At 35.4% G+C, this 21,528-nt stretch overlaps 1 protein-coding gene and 1 non-coding gene across 9 annotated transcripts in view; both read left to right on the forward strand.

Annotated features, from left to right (window-relative positions):
• Positions 1 to 21,528, forward strand: part of ACAP2 (ArfGAP with coiled-coil, ankyrin repeat and PH domains 2) — a 148,210-nt gene that overhangs the window by 86,589 nt on the left and 40,093 nt on the right. For 4 of the 8 annotated variants that reach the window (XM_043594541.1, XM_043594546.1, XM_043594543.1 and 1 more), the window contains 6 exons: positions 770 to 828; positions 1,985 to 2,168; positions 6,203 to 6,247; positions 10,099 to 10,194; positions 17,814 to 17,888; positions 19,420 to 19,431. In XM_043594541.1, coding sequence (XP_043450476.1) covers positions 770 to 828; positions 1,985 to 2,168; positions 6,203 to 6,247; positions 10,099 to 10,194; positions 17,814 to 17,888; positions 19,420 to 19,431 — 471 coding nt within the window. The remainder of the gene's footprint in view (positions 1 to 769; positions 829 to 1,984; positions 2,169 to 6,202; positions 6,248 to 10,098; positions 10,195 to 17,813; positions 17,889 to 19,419; positions 19,432 to 21,528) is intronic. The other 4 variants (XM_043594549.1, XM_043594544.1, XM_043594542.1 and 1 more) reach the window with 1 other exon arrangement.
• Positions 18,630 to 18,791, forward strand: LOC122492538. Its single transcript, XR_006299710.1, has one exon. It is a non-coding gene; the product is annotated as a U1 spliceosomal RNA (small nuclear RNA).

Consider the following 21,528-nt stretch of genomic DNA (forward strand, 5'->3'; position numbering starts at 1 on the left):
CACAGGATTTTCTTTTGTTTTGAATATTGATTTTTGTGTCTGTTCATCTGACATCTGTTTCCAACTCTGAATGAAGTGTATCTGTTAATTGTTGAATGAAATGTATCTGTTAATTATAGAAGTATTTGGAGTTTCCATGACAAGCCCAGTGAAATTGCCCATACATGGAGCTACTAGAGTTTAATATGTGGTATCATTTAAATGGGGCAGAATATTGTCACGAGGAGTAAAATTTTATTCTTGTCTCTAATCTTAGCAACGATTGAACCCAAAGGACCATATAATGTTTACTTGAATTAAGAATGTAAAACATTGAAATCCCTACATTTTCCCTGTTGAATAACCTCTAACTAAGATGATATGAAGCAGTTCTGGAGTTGTTTTTACTTAGTATGTTTTGATATGTTAAAGTAAGAAATTCCTGTAGTAAATAAAGTAGACTTCATATTACTTTTTAGGTTATTTGTCAAAGCTTGAATTAAAATCAAGGAAATAAATCACTCTATTATTTCAACATTGTATTTAAATGTTAATGCAGATGTGATTTTCTCTGTAAATAAAAATAATTTTATTTTTTAGATGAAACTGGCTTAAAAATCAGTTTCAGTTTCTTTTTTAAATCCTTACTTTTTTAGTTGGTCTTCAATAAGAAATATAGGTGTTATTAGAATTGGAGTAATAGTGGAAAGATGTATTATTTACCAATCTACGTGAAAATTATTTTTTTGTTTACTTTTCTAATTGTTTAATGTTACATTTTATCTTTTAGATCCTATTTGACCAAACTCAGAGATCAATTAAAGCACAGCTTCAGAACTTTGTTAAAGAGTAAGTCAATTACAGTGAAAAGAAAAGTAACCAGTGAATGATCACATCTGGGAGTTGGTATCTTTTGAGAGGAATTTTATGGACCATGATTTATTGAAAATTTTGGAGTTTTTGTTTGCTTTTTTGCTTTGTGAAATATATATTGCATTTTTTCCTGAGTTACTCTGTAAAGGAATCAGACTTTATGCCTTTCAGTGAATCATTTATATTATGAAATTTATATTCAGGATACATAACTAGGATTGTTAAAGATTAAAAAATAAAAGAAATAATTTAATGGCCTTTCAAAATCAAAGCAGACCCCAAAAGTGATTGAAATGCTATTAGTTATTATAGTTGAGACTAAGTTTTCCTTTGTCTTAATATGGTATTTTTTTTGAAGAGAAGGTAATGGAATATATGAAAATGAGTCAGGAAAGTGCATGTTTTTTGCCACATGTGTGAGCCTTTTGTGTCACATTCATCCCGTTCTATATGTGAAATAAAATGAAACTAGAAATAAAAGACATCCAAATTTTCTAGATAGGAACATTTTTCCTTTCCCACATTAATCAGTTTTTCTCTTTTAATTCCTGACTGAGAATATATAAAATTACAGATAACGTTGGTTACGATATAGTATTCAGGATAAATGGCAGATGTTATAAGCTGCAGATAGTGGCAGATCTCACGAACATAGTGCACTGCCATTTAGTAGGTTGGAATTTATTGTTTCGTTAGTGACGTCTTGCAGATTCTTTGCAAATAATAGACTGATGTTCAGAATGTCCTTATAGAATGTATACATGAAAATTTATGGCTTCTTAACAAAGAGTTTAAAGCCTTTTTCACATACACTTTATTATCATTTTTAAATTATTTGTCTTCAAGTCTTTTTGCCTAGTTCTCTGGTAGAAAAAAATGAAGGGATATCATGTATTTATCTAAGATCATTAATCAAGGGTTTTGGATTTTTGGAATACTGAATGGAAACTGTTACTCTTTACGGGTACACAGTTGTTTTACAAAGGATTGTATCAGTGTGTGTTTTAAGAATATATTCATGCCCTTGACCCAGTAATTTCCCTCAACAAAAAATGAATGATATTTCTTAAAGTGTGGTTTGCAGACCACCCATAATTGGATTTATGAAAGTTTCACTATTTTTATTTTTTAGAGATCTTAGAAAATTCAAAGATGCCAAGAAGCAATTTGAAAAAGTCAGTGAAGAAAAAGAAAATGCATTAGTAAAAAATGCTCAAGTACAAAGAAACAAACAGCACGAAGTTGAGGAAGCCACAAACATTTTGACAGCAACAAGAAAATGTTTTCGACATATAGCCCTCGACTACGTACTTCAGGTATATTTATTATGTGTTTTCAAAAAACGCTTACTAAACACGTCCTTACTTTTGAATGATGGCATTGAAAGAACAATTAATAATGTTTCTTTGAGTTTAAAATCAAACCATGATCTTTTGTGAAAACTTTTCACTTGTCTGTATATCTCTGTGCATATATTTATGTGTGTACATGTGTACACCTTTGGTTTGGATTTCTTCACCTTTTCACTTAACATGATACTTCTCTCATTTTTAAATGTTGTAAAAAGCATTTTTAATTGCTATATTTTATTCTGTGGAATTACTGTGTCAATTTAGTTAGTATCTGTTGATCAGATATAGTGTTGCCAGTTTTTACTGGAAATAGTGAAAAATGTAGATTTCAATAATTATAAATAATAATAACATCTTTGTATATAAATCTTTTGCCACATTTTTGATTATTTCTGTAGAGTAGACTTCTAGAAGTACTAAGGCTTACTATGTTGCCAAATGAAAAATATTTCTAGAAACACTGTTCTCATATTTACCATAATGTAAATATGAGAAAAAATATGGTGTTTAAAAAATTTTTTTAATGGTTACTTATTTTTGAGAGAGACAGAGACAGAATGTGAGTGGGTTAGGGGCAGCGAGAGAGGGAGACAGAATCTGAAACAGGTTCCAGGCTCCGAGCTGTCAGCACAAAGCCCGATGCGGGGCTCAGACTCACGAGCTGTGAGATCATGACCTGAGCCGAAGTCAGATGCTCAACCGACTGAGCCACCCAAGCGCCCCCAAAATGTGGTGTTTTTTAAAACTAGAGATCAGTGCTTGGTAAGTTGCCTGGTGATCTTCTGGTCCTATGTATAATTGAAATCTATTTGGATTTGATAGGTCTCCAAAGGGATTCAAGAGATGTGAAAAGTGAAGGCACATATACATTGTTTCACATGTACTTGATATTTTCCTATGTATCATGAGTTGAAAGCTCTAAAGCTTAGAGGATTATTTTGTCTAAATCTCCTTTTACAAAACAGCAATAGAGTCCTCAGAGATTGTTGACTTAATAGTGATCACAGGGCATTTCTTTAAAAAAATACATAAGTAACCATATACAAATTAGTGCTTAAAAACTACTTAGATGGTGTGCCTAGGTGGCCCGGTCAGTTGAGTGTCCGACTTCAGCTCAGGTCATGATCTCTCCATTCGTGGTTTCAAGCCTTACATCCAGCTTTCTGATGTCAGCACGGAGCCCACTTTAGGTCATCTGTCCCTCTTTCTCTCTACCCCTCCTCTTCCCCCCCTTGCACTTACACTCTTTCAAAAATAAAACATTAAAAAAACCCTCCTTAGATAACTTTGCAAAACAGTAGAAAAAGACTAAGATTTTTAAAAATTTTCTATTCAGTAAGTGGGAAGTTACATTTTAAAAAATGAAGTGAATTCCGTTTATTAATGAAAGTCTCTAGAATGGCATGGTCTGTAATTTCCTATTTCCCATTACCTACCTCACATTCACCCCACTTCTGCAGTAATACGAATACTGTCTTCCTATCCGATTCCACTAAATGGCTCATGCTAAGGTCTTACTCATTAGATAGAATTTAATTTTTAACCAACTTGACTCTCGCGTTTCACTGAAATGGTAGACCACACTCTTTCTTGAAATATACTTTTGTCTTAATTTATTTCAAATAACTTTAGGTCATCTTCCCAACTTCTGTTGCTTTTCAGTTTCCATGTTGAGCTTCTCTCCTTTGCCTACCTTTTCAACCTCTTTTTCAGGTTTACATCTTTGGTTCTGTTCTTTTCTGACCTTTTGATTTTCCTGATAATCTCATGCTCTTTGCTTGAATTACCACTAAGTACAGATGACAAAAGTTATTTTTGTCCGACGCCCCTCTTTCTTTTTGTATTCACAACTGAAAACTGTCTTCTTCCAGGTGGCGTCTTTTTGCCCTTACCTAACTTGAATGGTGACACCCTTTTGCTCAATCCTAGAAGTTCCTGTGGAGAGTTGCTACACCAGATATTCTCATTCTCAGCTGCTATACCTAACAGCCAAAACTGCCTTATAAAGTTCTGTGAATCTCTTAAGTCTGTTCTTTCTGATGACCCTTGCTGTAGCACTTTATTATTTCTTATCTAGACTTTTAAGATGTTCTCATAAAACTGGTCTTGCTTGCATTGCTTTTATGTGCTCCATTACTAGTTTATTCTCTGTTCTGTGGTCAGTTACTCAAACATGTCCAGGCAAAATGAATCATTCTTGCCTCTGCTTCCACTGTGCTGCCATAATATTGTCATGCACATTGCTGTTAGAGCACTTACTTGCATGTATTGTAATTATTTATTTCTGTGTCTTTTACTCCTAGGTTGTGTTCCTTCCCTCTAGTCCAGTGGTTGGAAAATAAATTTTCCATTTTCTGTGGTGTTCATCCAAATAGTTTCACATTAGGACCCTTGCTTCCTCTATAGCTATTGCATTATTTGATTTTTCTTATGAGAACTGTTGTGTCATTTAATTATATGGCCTAAGTGGTGATTTTAGGGCATAGTAAGTAATAAATATCCAAATTTATAAAGTTTATCATGCTTTAGCTTCCTTAAATACGTGATTTTACTTTTTTTCAAGTAAATGCTGTTTTTTGTTGCCAAACAGAAAAAAAATACATAGAAGAGAGGCACTTTTGTTTGGTATTTTTCAAAGTTTGAATAATAGGTTATCTGCAGCCCCTGCTTTTATTTAGAGCATTTGAAAGTTAATATTTTAGTTCTCAAAACTGAATGGGCCTTGAAACACGTACAAAGGAAATTAGTGGTTAGTTAAGTGTAGTTATTTGGATTTTTCTTGGTGTGGTTTTGTTTTGCGATCAGTGCTTTAAAATTATCTTATAAGACAACAGGCAGAAGAACATATTAAAAAGGAAGATATTCTGTAAATCTTTTGACAATGATAGCAAAAAATGAATGATTCTTTTTTTGTATAAACATTTAATTTCATTAAGCTGATATGTAACAGATAGAAATAAAATACTTGTTAAGAATTATCTAGAGATGGGAGAGATACTACAAAGGTAACTTTCATAATTTACTGGTCTTTTAGTAAGTTTAGTCTACTTAAAATATTTAAGGTCCATTAATTTATTTAACAAATATTTATTGAGTCCTAGCTACGTACTACTTGGGGAATGTAGCTGGGAGTAAGACATAGGTAAATAAGAAAATATAAGGTAGTTATGAATGCTGTGAAGAAAATAAATAGGTTGATATGCTAGAGAGTATACCAACTCTAGTATATAGGGCCTACCTTGGACGTTTTTGAGGAGATAGTATTTAAGCTGGGGCCTGATTAGTAAGAGGTGTCCTCGTGTCTGGGCAGAAAATCATGACATGAAGACAGAGCAGCTAGTTTGAAGGTGTTGAGGTGGAAGTAGTTTTGGATCGTAGTTGCAGCACAGAAAGGGGCAAGTAGTAGAAAGCTAGGTTAGAGGCAATCATCACAAAGGGCCATGTAGGTGATAGAAGGAAGTTGGAAGGTTTTAAGTTGGACATAGCATAATCTTATTTATATTTTGAAAAGATCACTCTGCTTGCTGTGTGGAGAATGGATTGTAGAGAGTCAAGTATAGAGAGACTAGTTCATAGGCCATTGCAGCAGTCTAGAAAAGATAGGATGATGGTTGGTAGTGGTGGTAAAAGTAGTGAGGATTTGTATTGCAGATACATGTTGAAGGGTCTGGATGGACAGTTAGATGAGGAGAACAGGGAAAAAATGGAATTCTGAGAAATTCAAAGGTCTGTCAAAGTGATAGTTTTATCATTACAGTATTTATGGCTTAAGCATGACCAGTTTTTCTTTGAACTGAAATGGATGACAGTTTCATTGGTATGTTTGTCTTAACTGTTTTTGCAAAACGCAGGTCAAAGGGTAAAAACCTTGAACTTTGTTTTTATTTACTTTTCTGGAAAAGTATTAAACTTCAGAATAAGCAAATTTTACAATATTGCACTGTAGATTAGTTTTTAAAGTAAAAACTGGGTGATTAACCAACTGTGTTTTCCCTCAGATTAATGTCCTTCAATCAAAACGAAGATCAGAAATCCTAAAATCAGTAAGATATTTATTGAAATGATATTTTAAATATTTTGGTATGATCTGAATGCACATATGTAAGCATTTAAGCAGCATCATATGTTTGTGTGTATATATATGTAAATATATTTATTCCAGGTTCATAATTAATCTTTACAGATCTTTTTGTATTTCTCATATGCCACTTAACCACTTTTTTGTCTCCTTCACGTTATAGTTATTTATGTGTATCTCCTCTCTTAACACACTGCGAGCTCCTTAGTGTAGATGTTTAAATATTTCAGATTCAGGGCATGCATAAATAGTATCATTTAGAGAATTTTTCCTTAGGATTATTGATGATGTATCAGCCTTTTGGTTTGTTCTTTGGAGTGCAGTTGGAAAATAAATGGGATGAAATTTGAGAATAATTTTTTTCCCTGAGACACTATACCCATAGAGAAAGTGATTTTTTTTTTTTATGTGACAATTTTTGGTCTTAAAGCTATCAAGGAAGTGGGCAGGGGGTGGTAGTGGTATGGCATTGAACTTTTTCATATTTCGAGAATCTTAGAAATAATTTTTCCTCTCTTTGTTCACTGAAGTGTTTTATTTTTCTTTTCCCCTGAAAGGGTATACTTAAATTGCTTTGATCCTTGTCCCCACCAAGCTTTTTCCTAAATTCTATATTTATGATAGTGCTTACAGGTAAGTACGTTGTACTTGCTCTTTACTTCCACTTCCTTTTCCAGACTGAGAGTAATGTATGTTAATTGTAGAAAATTGAAAACTGAAATGTATGAAGAAAAGAATTAAAATACTTATAAATCTTACTACCAAGGGAGAACCACTGTTATTATCTTGGCATATATCTGTATCTTTTTTCCTCTCTTTCTGTGTGCATGTATGTATATGAATGTGTATATGTGTATTCTAAAATGGCTTTTAATTAAAAAATTCTTTTCTTAAACATTTACTTATTTTTAAAAAAAATTTTTTTAATGTTTATTTATTTTTGAGACAGAGAGAGACAGAGCATGAACAGGGGAGGGTCAGAGAAAGGGAGACACAGAATCCAAAACAGGCTCCAGGCTCTGAGCTGTCAGCACAGAGCCTGACGCAGGGCTCGAACTCACAGACTGTGAGATCATGACCTGAGCCGAAGTCGGCCGCTTAACCGACTGAACCACCCAGGCGCCCCAACATTTACTTATTTTTGAGAGACAGAGAGAGGCAGAGCATGAGCAGGGGAGTGGGAGAGAGAGAGATATATACAGAGCATGAGCAGGGGAGTGGGAGAGAGAGAGAGGGGAGAGAGAGAGCAGGGGAGTGGGAGAGAGAGCAGGGGAGTGGGAGAGAGAGAGATATGAGCAGGGGAGTGGGAGAGAGAGAGACTCCAGGCTCTGAGCTGTTAACACAGAGCCTGATGCGGGGCTTGAACTCACGAACTGTGAGACCATGACCTGAGCTGAAGTCGGATGCTCAACTGGCTGAGCCACCTAGGCGCCCCCTAAATGGCTTTTAATTTTTTTTTTAAACAAAATAAGAATCATTGCTACATATGTTTTGTAACTTTCTTTTCTCAATAGTAACACTAAAGTCATCAGATGTCATTAAATATTTTTTATTTAACGATGACTTTTGTGGCGAAATAGAATTCCACCATGTGGATATATTAGGGGTAGGCAACCTTTTTTTGTGAAGGGCCAGGTAGTGACTATGTTAGGTCTTGTGGGCCATGTGGTCTGTGTTGTAATTACTTAACTGTATGCTGTAATGAGAAAGTAACCATAAGGGCGCCAGGGTGGCTCAGTCAGTTGAGTGTTCGACTCTTGATTTTGGCTCAGGTCATGATCCCAGGGTCTTGGGATCAAGCCCTCCATGCTGAGTGTGGAGTCTGCTTAAGATTCTCTCTCTTTCCCTCTCTCTCTCTCTCTCTCTCTCTCTCTCTCTGTCTCTCTCTCTCTCTCTCCCTCCCTCCCTCCCTCCCTCTCTCCCTCTCTCCCTCTCCCTCTCCCCACCCCACCCCCAAACCCTCTCCCCTGCAGTGTGCTCTCTGAAATAGAGAGAGAGAGAGAGAGAGAGACAAAGCAGCCATAGATAATATGTAAATGAATAGAATGGCTGTGTTTTAATAAAACATTTTTCTTATAGACATGGAAATTTGAATTTCATACAATTTTCACCTGTAATGAATTTCATGCCATCTTTTCATTTTCTTTCAACCATTAATAAATGTAAATACCACATTAGCTTATAGGCCATCCAAGAACATATGATGGGGCTGGATATAGTTTGCAGGTCATAGTTTGCTGATCTTGAATATGCCATAAATTAATTTTATCCATTAATGGATTTTAAAGTAATTTCCATGTTTTTGACTTTAAAAATATTCTAGTGGTCATTCTGATAAACAATATGACTTATTATCGTAATTTCCTTAGGATATATTATGACAAGAGATTTGGCTAAGAGCCAAAGGGTTTAAGCATTTGTTAAAACTTTTAAAAAATAATGTTAAATTTTAAGACTTACACAACATTTCCACTAGTAGTGTGTGAAAGTGAACTATATTACTAACACTGGGTATTAGTTTCTTCCACTCTACCTATAATTTGGTAGATAGAAAATGTCATGTCATTGTTCAGTTTTGCATTTCTTTACTACAAATGAGTTTGTATTAAATGTGTATGAGTTTGAATTTTTTTCTGTATATTTTTTGGCCTCTTATGTTTTCTCTTTTGTTGTTGTTGTTGTTGTTGTTGGAGTGTTCATCTTTTTCATATTGATTTGTAACATGTCTTATATTTTAAGACTATTTACCCTTTGCCATTGTATTTTTCTAGTTTTATCACTAATCTTTCAATAGGCTTATGTGTTTTGCTGTGTAGGCATGTTTTATGTAGTTGTAGCTATTAATCTTTCACCCTCTTTTTTATATAATTGTTTTTTATTATATTCATAAAGTTGCACAACTACTGTTACCTAATTCCAGAATAATCTTTTATTGAGCTTTGTCCTTGTGTGTTTGTTTTGTTTAATTGACTTTTCTCTTAAAAAAAATTCTTTTGAAGCATTCTTGAATATTAAAGACCTTATGACCTATTTTAGGTTTCAGAAAATTAAATAGATGCCTCATCTTGCTAACATAGAGGGATGCTTGAAGGATTCTTTCAGTATTGTAATTGAATTAAATTTCTTCCCATATAAAAACAATAAATAAAAATAAAGATGATTTTTCTTTCACAAATAGGTAAAATATAGGAAAACCTGGAAAAAATCTTAACCCACTAGCAACATATTTGTATATTGGGAATGAATATTCAGAAACCTCCATATTGGCAAAGTCTGTTGACTCCTTTAAGTATCTTGAGAAAAAAAATTAACATTCCCTGCTTTGGGTTGTGCTTAGTGATCCTAGCAGGTTATAAAGTGTGATTGTTTTATTTTGAGAGCTTCATATTTCCCATTCTAATCTTTTAATGTTTTATTTGCAATTTAAAGTTTTGCCAGTGAATTTGGTTGAAAGGCACATAGATATTTTATAATGCACTTGGGAAGATGGTGAAAGTATTGAATACTTGATTCTTTAAATTATTACTATATGAATCTTGATCATCTGGATATAATCTAAACAACTAAAATTTGGGGCATTGTTAAATTTTTAAACCACTTGGAGATTTCTTTTAAATAAAATTTATTCTCACTTCACATATATTTCTGAAATACTCTTAAGAAAAATGACCCAATTTCAATTTTAAATAGGTTTGATATTTTGGGCTCTAAAGGAATAATTTTTAAACATTAGGTAAGATCAAGATTTTTTTAAAAATTCAGAGTATTTATCTAAGAATTGATTTTAAAATGCTAATCTTTTTTTTCTTTTATTAGATGTTATCTTTTATGTATGCCCATTTGGCCTTCTTCCATCAAGGATATGATCTATTCAGTGAACTTGGGCCCTACATGAAGGATCTTGGTGCACAGGTAATATTGTACTGTATTGCTTGATTCTGTATTATACATTGATAGTTGTATTTTTAAAAAAATGTTTATTATTTTTGAGAGAGAGACAGCGCATGTGTACATGAGAGTTGGGAAGGGGCAGAGAGAGGAGGACAGAGGATCCAAAGCAGGCTCTGCACTGACAGCAGCAAACCTGACGTGGGGCTCGAGCTCAGGAAGAATAAGATCATGATCTGTGCCGAAGTTGGACACTCAACTGACTGAGCCACCCAGGCACCCCTGATATCTGTGTATTTTTTTTTAATTGAGATATAATTGACATACAATATTGCTTTAGTTTCAGCTATATAAAATAATTTGAGGTGTGTGTGTGTGTGTGTGTGTGTGTATACATTTACATATACATATAGGTTAAATGACCATCTCAAAAGTCTAGTTAACATCTATAACTCCAGTTAGTTACAATTTTTTTTTCTTGTGATCAGAACTTTTAGATTACTCTTAAGCAACTTTCAACATACAATACAGTAGTGTTAACTATAGTCATCATGCTGTACATTACATTTCCAGGACTACCTTTTGACCCCATTCACCCATTTTGTCTACTCGGCCCCCTCCCCAACCTCTGCCAGTCTGTTGTATCTTGTGAGTTTTTTTTTTTTTTTAGATTAATATATAAGTATTAATTTGTTGACTTACAAATTAAGTTGACTTACTTCTTTTTTTTTTTTTTTTAAATTTTTTTTTCAACATTTATTTATTTTTTGGGACAGAGAGAGACAGAGCATGAACGGGGGAGGGGCAGAGAGAGAGGGAGACACAGAATTGGAAGCAGGCTCCAGGCTCTGAGCCATCAGCCCAGAGCCTGACGCGGGGCTCGAACTCACGGACCATGAGATCGTGACCTGGCTGAAGTCGGACGCTTAACCGACTGCGCCACCCAGGCGCCCCTAAGTTGACTTACTTCTACTTCTACTTCTACTTCTACTTCTACTTCTACTTCTACTTCTACTGTTGACTTACTTCACTTAGCATAATACCCTCAAGGTCCATCTGTGTTGTTGCAAATGATAGAATTTCCTTTTTTTAAAAAAATGGCTGAATAGTATTCCCTTGTGTATATATACACCACATTTCCCTTATTCTTCTATTGATGGACACTTAGGGGGTTTCCATGTCTTGGCTATTGTAAATAATGCTGTGGCGAACATAGTGATGCAGATATTTTTTCAAATGAGTGTCTTTGTTTACTTTGGGTACATATCCAGAAGAGGCATTGCTTCTTCTACATATGGTAGTTCTGCTTTTAATTTTTTGAGGAACCTCCATACTGTTTTCCATAGTGGCTGCACCAGTTTATATTCCCACCAGCAGTGCACTTTTCTCTTCATCCTTATCAACACTTTTTATTTCTTGTCTTTTTGATGACAGCCATTTTGACAGGCATGAGGTGCTATCTTATTGTGGTTTTGATTGGCATTTTCATGATGATTAGTGATGTTGAGCACCTTTTCATATACCTTTTGGCCATCTGTATGTCTTTGGAGAAATGTCCCCTCAGATCCTCTGCCCATTTTTAAATCAGAGTGTTTGTCTTTTTGCTATTGTGTTGTATGGATTCTTTATATATCTTGGACATTTATATCAGATATATGATTTGCAAATATATTTTGCCATTCAGTAGGTTGTCTTTTCATTTTGTTGATAGTTTCCTTTGCAGAAGTTTTTTGGTTTGATAAAGTCCCACTTTTTTTTCTTTTTTCTTTTCTTTTGATGCCTTTGCTCTGAGATCTGTACTTTTAAAGAAATTTAGCATTTTGGGAAATATGACATTTATTTAATAAAGAAGTTTGATGCCACAGATGATTTATGTGTGGGTTAAATGTGTATAACCAAAAATAAGATTAAAGTTAAAACTATGCTGTTGGGGCACCTGGGTGGCTCAGTGGGTTAAGCATCTGACTCTTGATTTCGTCTCAGGTCATCTCATGGTTCATGGGTTCGAACCCCACATTGGGCTCTGCGCTGATAATGTGAAACCTGCTTGGGATTTTTCTCTCCCTCTCTCTCTCTCTGTCCCTCCCTTGCTCTCTCTCTCTCTCTTTCTCTCAAAAAAAAGAAACATAAAAAAATTTTTAAAAAGTGTTACAGATAGTATATGAGGGTGTTGAAAAGAAAATTTAAAAACAAAGTGTTTCATAGTATATGTGGCTCAGTTTATTTTTCATATCTTACATTTGGATAATTAAAAAATCCTACTGATTTTTCATTTGAAGTTAGAGCTCCTTTTTTATTTTGCAAAAATTGTATATTTTGCTATTTTGAATAATAAAATTTTTAGAATCTTAAGATTAAGGAACTCTTGGGAACTTTTTCATTTTATACATACACACGTGTGAATTGTATATATGTATAACAGTATTATATAGAAATTTCATTGTATTCAAATTATTTTTGATAACTGAGCAGAACTTTATATTAATTTGTTCTGGGACATTCTTTTTTGTTGATTGGTGAGCTTTCTGGATTCATTAGTACCAACTTTTGGGTGATTCCCCCCCCCCCCATAGGTTCGTATTACCTTTTGAGGGCGGGGGGTTAAGGATGAAAAATAGAATTTAGGGAAATGAGGAAAAGGTAAGAGCATAACGAGAATTGCATTCATGGACCAAAAGTAAATACTGTGTGTGTGTGTGTGTGTGTGTGTGTGTGTGTGTGTGTGTGTATGTGTGTTGGGATGGTATGCAGAGCATATGCCATGAGTTGCCATACTGTTCCCTAACTCTAAGTAGACTTACGTAGACTTAAGTAGAACTTAATCTATTGGAGGAAACCAACGTGTCACCAGACTATTATTACTTGTTGTGCTAAGTGCCCTGTCTGGGAATATACATTGAGACTAGGCTTGTTTGCATGTGTTAGAAGCCTGAAAATAATGGTAGCTTCAACAGCATGGAGTATTATTTCTCCTATGTCAAGTCAGAGTCCTGGTATGGTGGTCGCTTGATTTGCAGGGATGCAGGCTTATTATATTTTTTGATCCTATCTCATGGTTCAAAGTGGCTGATCAAGCTTTAGTCACCATACCTACATTCTAGCTAACCGGAAAGAGGAGAGGAGAAAGAAAGATGCATTCTCTCTTTTTATGAATATCTCCTGGAAATTGTAGAGGTCACTTCTGTGTACATCCTAATGTCACACTAGCTGTAAGGAAAGATGGGGGATACAGATTTAATGCCAGATAATCATGTGACCTACTAGAATTTGGGGGTTGTATTAAGAAAGAAAGAGAGAGGGGCGCCTGGGTGGCGCAGTCGGTTAAGCGTCCGACTTCAGCCAGGTCACGATCTCACGGTCCGTGAGTTCGAGCCCCGCGTCAGGCTCTGGGCTGATGGCTCGGAGCCTGGAGCCTGTTTCCGAGTCTGTGTCTCCCTCTCTCTCTGCCCCTCCCCCGTTCATGCTCTGTCTCTCTCTGTCCCAAAAATAAATAAAAACGTTGAAAAAAAATTTTTTTAAAAAAAAGAAAGAAAGAGAGAATGGTTATTGGGAAACAGCTAGCTGTCTCTATACATAGCAAAGGTTGAAAGAGTTATAGGAACATACAGATGGAACATGTAACCCAGACTTGGGAGAAAGGCAAGAGTTTCCTAAGCTAGGTACTTCCCACATTCTGTTAAATTTTATGTTGCACCCTCATCCTACATGAAATATAATTTATAAAAAAATTAAGTTGGATTGCAGTTGAATAGTTTAAATAATTATATATTTTAGACATTTATTAATTTCAGTTTTGCTGTTTCCCCCTCTCAGTTCTCACATGACTTTTCATGTAGCTTTGGTGTCTATATGGAGTCTAGTGGAAAATATAGCCTGGTTGGAGGTGGTCCGTTAGGATTTTCTTTTTATAATTCAGTTATGAGATGACTGCATCTGGAACTAGGAACATGTAGTAATAGGAATAAATAGACTTGAGGGATATTTAAGATATAGCCAATTTGAAGGTAGAGGGACATGATGAGTTGAGGTTTAAATGTGTTGAATTTTGAGGATAGGACATCTAAGTGAATATATCTGGAGCTCATAAAAACAAAAAAAAAACCAAAAAAAACAAAACACCAAAACCTAGATTAAAGGAGGCAGTAGTATACAATTGCTAATTGTAACCACAATAGTGGGTGAATTGACCCAAGGAGAGTTAATAAGTATCTCAAAATCCTTTTTGTATTTCAAAAGATAGTTTTGAGGGGCGCCTGGGTGGTGCAGTCGGTTAAGCATCTGACTTCAGCCAGGTCATGATCTCGCGGTCCGGGAGTTCGAGCCCCGCGTCGGGCTCTGGGCTGATGGCTCAGAGCCTGGAGCCTGTTTCCGATTCTGTGTCTCCTTCTGTCTCTGCCCCTCCCCCGTTCATGCTCTGTCTCTCTCTGCCCCAAAATAAATAAACGTTGAAAAAAAAAATTAAAAAAAAAAAAGATAGTTTTGAAAAATGTAAGTGCTAGAACAGTATGCTTAAAGATGTTATGGTCAAGGGCTGGTAGTATAGAGTGAAAAGAGAATCTGGCTTCAAACAGGGCCCTAAGAATGACATATTTATTTTATTTTATTTTTTATGTCTTAATTTATTTTTGAGAGAGATAAAGAGACAGAGTGCAAGCTGGGCAGGGGCAGAGAGAGAGGGAGACATAGAATCTGAAGTAGGCTCCAGGCTCCGAGCTGTCAGCACAGAGCCCGACATGAGGCTCGAACCCACGAACCATGAGATCATGACCTGAGCCAAAGTTGGATGCCTAATTGACTGAGCCACCCAGGTGCCCCAAGAATGGCATATTTTTAAGGGATAGTTAAGTATGAGAGCTCCATGAGAACATAGATGAGAGAGGAGGTGGGAACCCAAGAGACGGTGGTAGCACAGGCCAAGTAAAGAACATCTCTAAAACGAGGGGGTGGTTGTCAGTACAAATATTGGAAAAAAGGTCCAGTAAACCTAGGGCTATTGCATCTAGCAGCAAGAAGGTTATTTGTTACCTCTGCGAGAGTAGAGGGTCTGAGTGGCAGAACTAAACTACAGTGGGTAGTAGTTATGAATATGAAATGGACAAGTGAAGAACGGAATATTTTTCTAGAAGTTGTGTTGTGAAGGAAAAGGAGGGAGAAGGTAGTAGCTAGAGGGGACTGTAAGTTGGAGGAAGGTTTTATTTTAAGGTAGTAGGATTTCCACCTATATACAAGCAGATGGAAATGGAAGAAGTTGAAAAGTAGAAAGAGAAGTGATGATATCTGATGTGGTAGGAGTAGAAGGGATTCCAGACACAGGATTGGGGGCACCTGGCTAGTAATAGGCACCTGTGAAACTTCTAATGTCCATCACTAATAGAAGCATGGGACACACCTGCTGTGCTCCAAACTCTCTTCCTGATACAGTCTGAGCACGTAGGAGACAGGACTGTCAGTCTTCACATCTCCTCAGCTCGTACTTCCTCCAACCCTCCACCATGTGAAAAGATTTTTTTTTTCCTTTATATTTCTCCTCCAACAGAGAGAGGTGAATTTTTCCCCTTTCTGCTGTAATAGCAGTGGGGTGGGTTGTAGCAGAGGCGTTTACTGCCAGTCCGACAGGCAGAAAACCATCACTTGCATTGCAGTACTATTGTGGAAGTTACACTCACACAAGTTTACAAGTATTAGTTGAATCTTAGGGTCTACTTTGTACCTCACTTCAGTCTGAGTGAATGAATAATATTATATGCCATCAATTAAAGTCTGTAAAACCATGGTATAATGGTTATTTTATTCATTCAGTATAAGAAAATGTTGAGGGCATTTGACTAGTGCAACATGTACCAGCCTTACACGTCGAATCAATGTTACATGTCACCAAGGCGTGTATGCATTAGATCCTCAAGTGCAGTAGTATAGTTGCCATCTAAATCAAATATGTATAGTAGTGATAGTTCTGTTTCAGTGTGTTTTCTTTTGGTTTTTATTAATATTCAGTGATAATTAAGATTGTATGGGGGCGTCTGAGTGGCTCAGTCAGTCGAGTGTCCAACTCTTGATTTCGGCTCAAGTCATGACCCCACAGTCGTGGGATTGAGGCCCACATTGGGCTTTGTGCAGAGCATGGAGCCTGTTTAAGATTCTCTCTCTCGGGGCGCCTGGGTGGCTCAGTCGGTTAAGCGTCCGACTTCAGCTCAGGTCATGATCTCGCGGTCCGTGAGTTCGAGCCCCGCGTCGGGCTCTGGGCTGATGGCTCAGAGCCTGGAGCCTGCTTCTGATTCTGTGTCTCCCTCTCTCTCTGCCCCTCCCCCGTTCATGCTCTGTCTCTCTCTGTCTCAAAAATAAATAAAACGTTAAAAAAAATTTTTTTTTTAAAAAGATTCTCTCTCCCTCTGCCTCTCTCCCCTGCTTGTGTGTGCTCTCCCTTTCTCAAATTTAAAAAAAAAAAGATTCTATGGCCAGTTGTACACCTGAAACTAGTATTCCACTGTATGTTAACTGGGATTTAAAGAAAAACTTTAAAAAAGTATATTTTTTTTAATTAAAAAAAAATTGCGTGGTCAGAATCATTCTCTGGCAGGAAAATAAAAATCATGTGTAATAGAGAGTGAATAAAGAATCAAGTAGTTTTTTTTTTTTTACAAAGGCTTTTTTCAATTTTGTTTCTAAAGGATATCAATGAAAACATTTGGACATTTAATACTTTATCTTTCTCCTTATTCCTGTTGATATTTACATTTTTATTTTTTCTTTTACCCCACATGAATCAGTTAGAGGTATGGGGGTTTGAAGATGAAATGACATACATCACAGTCTAGGAGAGTAAACTCACATAATATTTTATGACCCAGTTGTTTGTTATTCCAGCAGAGTAGTTCAAGAAGCCAGGGCATTTGTCATGATACTGGAAAATCATCTTTTCTGATGGAGAGGAACAAGAAGGAAATGAGATTTTATGATTTCATAAGTTTTTTGGGCTTTTAAAAAAGAATGTTAAACAATGGTGATTTTATGCCCTGACCATATGAGTGATTACTATTTTATTATTATTACTGTTTTTAAAAATTATTATTTAGCTTTCTCTTTTATCTGGTGAGATTTTTGTTTGTTTGTTTTTTAAGCCTTGTAGATTTGATGATAACATTAAGAAGCCAACTTGAAAACATGAAGCGTTTTGAGTGATTGGAAGTATGTGTTCTGTTGAACTTGTGAGAGTTGGCCCACCCTAGCTTAGCTGCTACTCTTTGCTGTTCGGGGAAAACAAATTACCACTGCGTCTTCTTTGTTTCTTTGATTCTGACTACTGCAATTGCTGAGTGGGTCGGCAGGCAACTTCAGCTAGAGTCCTCTTCCTTATTCCGGGAGTTCATGTTATCCCTGTTGTGCCCTCGACAAGGCCGCCTGTCACGTTTGCTTAGCACCACAACTGTTCTTAGAAATGTTTTTCCTGGAGGAGTTATAGACCTTCTCAAAAAGGATTTGATACCAGAAAAGAAAGAAGTTCCATTTTAAAGTTGCAGCCAAAATGCTTTTTTAAAGAAATTTAAATGGACTGACTTAGAGTATGTTTTTGAAAAATGATCATACCTTTTTTTTTTTTTTTAATTTTTAAGTCTCTATAATTTTCTCTCTTTCCCCCTTTATAGTTGGATCGACTGGTTGTAGATGCAGCAAAGGAGAAAAGAGAGATGGAGCAAAAACATTCCACCATTCAACAAAAGGTACTTGAAGAGAAAAGTTCAAGGAGAGGAATTCCTATTTTGTACAACTGTTCAGTTACTGGTTTCAGCAAGATACTATCATGTTGCAACAAATCTTATGAGTTGCTGTAGTAATTAAATTGGGTAAATTCCTCATTTTTTGGTGAAAAGTAAAAAGTTTTTAGATGGTCAGGCATGTATTTTATTATTCTTTTAAAATATTTGGAAGCTGTGCTCTTGAACCAGTTTGCAAAAACATCAATCTCTTAGGACCTTAACTAAAAAATGGCCCTTAGAATTTAAACTGATATTTACAATTTCAGTTAGGATATCACCAATCCCTGTAAAGCCTGTGAATGAGAATGAGTGGGGTGGGGGATGGAGGGAGTTGGGGGTGGGGTGGGGTGGGGATGGAAAACATCTTGGTATCAACATGTATGTTTGGTATTGTAGACTTTACAGCTGTAGTTACTCCAAGGCAGCACTTGCCCTCCCTCAGGTGATATTGGAATTTTACACGCATTTCTTGTCAATATGCCTAAGCTTAGCTAAATTAATACTTGAAAAAAATGTTTTTAAAAATGAAAATTTAAATATGACACATTTTTATTTTTGTGTGTGGAGAACTTTGGATACAACTAACTTGGAACTCAATAATTTTATCTTATATAGTCAGTGATATTTTTGGGTGGTAATCTGAAAATAAAAGGAGAGAATTGGAGGTTGAATCTAATAATACAAGTATATGACAAGATGCCTTCTGTACTTACCTGGCAGGGGAGATATCATGATCACAAAGGTGGTTTTTCTAGGGCAAGGCTTTTCCATTGACTCCAGATGTGCTGACCCTTGCTATTTCCCCTAATGTGGGAAACTCTACTGTATAATTTGTGGTGAGGGACACTGTGTTTGTACGTTCCCCTAAAAAAATATGCCTTCTAGCATTGCTTTAAGAAATCTGTTCCTATGATATTAAGTCAAATCAACTTTTGTTATGGTTTCTTTAGAATTTAAAATACCAGTGAACTAGATTTGACATAAAAGATGTCAGTGGAAAAAAATTAAAGTGATGTCAGTAATATAAGTAAGGAAAATATTTTGGTGATGGGTTATTAATATTCATTCAAAGAGAAACATTATTTATTAAGGGAAAGGTTTTCTACCAAACCATGTTTAACTTAGTTCCTTCCAGTTATACTCAGGTAAGGCTAACTCTGTGTTTTGTTTAAAGTTAGACTCACTTTGGGCTGTGTAACTTGTTTTAATGGTATTACCATGGAAAGATTATTAAAAATTGGAACCAGTCGTGTCTAATTCAAATGAGAGGTCATGATACTTGTAGAAACTTGTGACTATTTGGTTAAACGGAATTATTTAATGAATATTACATATCTTTTAATATCTCTCCCTGTGCACATAGCTCAGTGATGTACAAAAGCAATAGATTATTTAAGACTAATTTGCTTGATTTCAAATAATAGTCAATTGCTGCTTTACTTTGAAGAAAGTAATGCTATTTTTGCTTTTTTCTGCCCTTAAATGCTGACACAAGGCTGCATTACAGGTAAAAAAAAAAAAAAAAAAGGTAAAAAGATTCAGTCACCTAAAAATTAAGGGAAAAGTGTATCTAATGTAGCTATTTAGATTTTTCAAGAATTGAAATCGATCAATTAAAGAAACAATGATTCTATGCACATTCATGTACATGCCTTTTGGTTATCTGTACATATTCCTGATGGATTTATAACTAGGAGTAGAACTGCTGGTTCAGAGGGCATATATATGTTCAGCATTAGTAGATAATGCTAAATCACTTTTCAAAATGCTGTTACTATTCCTGGCAGGCAGCACTGTGTGAGAGTTCTCAGGGCTCCTTGCCACCCCATGGTATTGTGCGAGTTTTTAATTTTTGCTAATTTTGGTGGGTAGATACTGACATCTCATTGTGGTTTTAATTTATGCTTTAGTCATTAATGAACTCAGGCACCTTCCCCTGTGTCTGTTGGTGTATAACCTAAGTGTTTATAGATTTGCCTTTTATGTTTAGACCTTAAATCCATCTGTAATTGGGTGTTTATGTGTGGTGTGAGTAGAGATCCAGTTTCCTTGTATTCACAATCTGATAGCTAGATAATCGAGAATCAGTTATTAAAAAATTTGTTCTTTTCCTATTACTCTGTTATATCCTCTGTTTTCCATTATGTTTGCATACATGTGAGTTCTATTTTGAGCTCTTAATTCTTTTCTTTGGCCTTTTTGTCTTAATTGTGGCAGTACTATGCTGCCTTTAAGTATTGTAGCTTAATGGTATATCTTGATATCTGACAAAGCAAACCTCCTATCTTCTCTGTTTCAAAAGTGAATTGACTAAATTTTACATTCTTTTACAACTTTCAAGAGCAGACTTTCAGTTTGCTTAACAGTAGCTTTGGAGATTTTGATCGATTGCATTGGGTCTATGAATCAATATGGGGGAGAAGTGGTATCTTTATTTTACAGTGTCTTCTAATCTCTGAGCTTGAAATATTAAAAGTGAAGTTTTCTTTAATGTCCTTCGTAAAGTTTGATATTTTCTTGTACATCTTTTGTCAAATTTATTCCTAGATACTTATATGGCATATGTTATTGTAAATGCTATCTTTTAAAAATTTCTTTTCTCACTGTTTACTTTTGTTACATACTAGAATAAAATTGACTTTTCTGTATTGATTTTGAAAGCAGTTATCTTGTTAAGCTCTCTTTAAATGCTAATTTACCTCTGGATTCTGTTTGATGTTCTGTGTACAGAGTCATCTGCAAATAATGGTAGTTTCTTCCTTTCCGATTCTTTTTGTTTATTACCTTGTGGCTAGGACTTCTAACATAATCTTGAGTTGAAGTGATAATGGTCTTTCTTGCTTGCAATTTCAAAAGCAAAAGCTTCAGTTAGATTCCCTTTATGGCCAATCTTGGTCCTGCCTTCTCTTCCCCACACAAGCTTCAAGTTTTGATGAAGCAAATGCCCTTAAGGTGAAATCTGGCTTCTTTGATCTGCTTACCTCTTCGGCTTCCAATTTTCACTTAATCTTTTGCTTTTGAGTATTCCTTTCTATTTTGACAGTTCATCAATATATTTAAATTATAGTATATAATTTATACAGTGTTATTAGTTGCTTCATTATAAAATTATGATCTGTCACATTTTAACACTATACAATATTAATTGATTTAATAGTAATTAAATTGAAGACTTACCTCAAGAGATATAGTTGAAAATTAGAAAAATACTTATAATGCTCTATATATCAAGGAGGTCATATTTTAATGTTTTAAGTAGCATCAAGGTTATTAAAAAACTGCCAGCATTACAAATGAAACCTTTAGAATGTTGCCAAACTCAGTTGTATCTATTGCTGACATCCTGCTTGTCTAATTAAATTATAGCCTCAAATATTATTTATTTATAATTTAAAAAAATGTTTATTTACTTTGAGAGAGAGTGAATGAGTGAGCAAGGGACGTGCAGAGAGAAGGAGAAAGAGAGAATCCTAAGCAGGCTCTGCACCGACAGCGCAGAGCCCCATGTGGGGCTTGAACCCATTAACTGTGAGATCGTGACCTGAGCCGAAACCGAGTTGGATGCTTAACTGACAGAGTTATTTGAGGCACTCCCACCTCAAAT

This window comes from Prionailurus bengalensis, chromosome C2, assembly GCF_016509475.1.
Source record: "Prionailurus bengalensis isolate Pbe53 chromosome C2, Fcat_Pben_1.1_paternal_pri, whole genome shotgun sequence".
In the NCBI taxonomy this organism is placed as follows: Eukaryota; Metazoa; Chordata; class Mammalia; order Carnivora; family Felidae; genus Prionailurus; species Prionailurus bengalensis.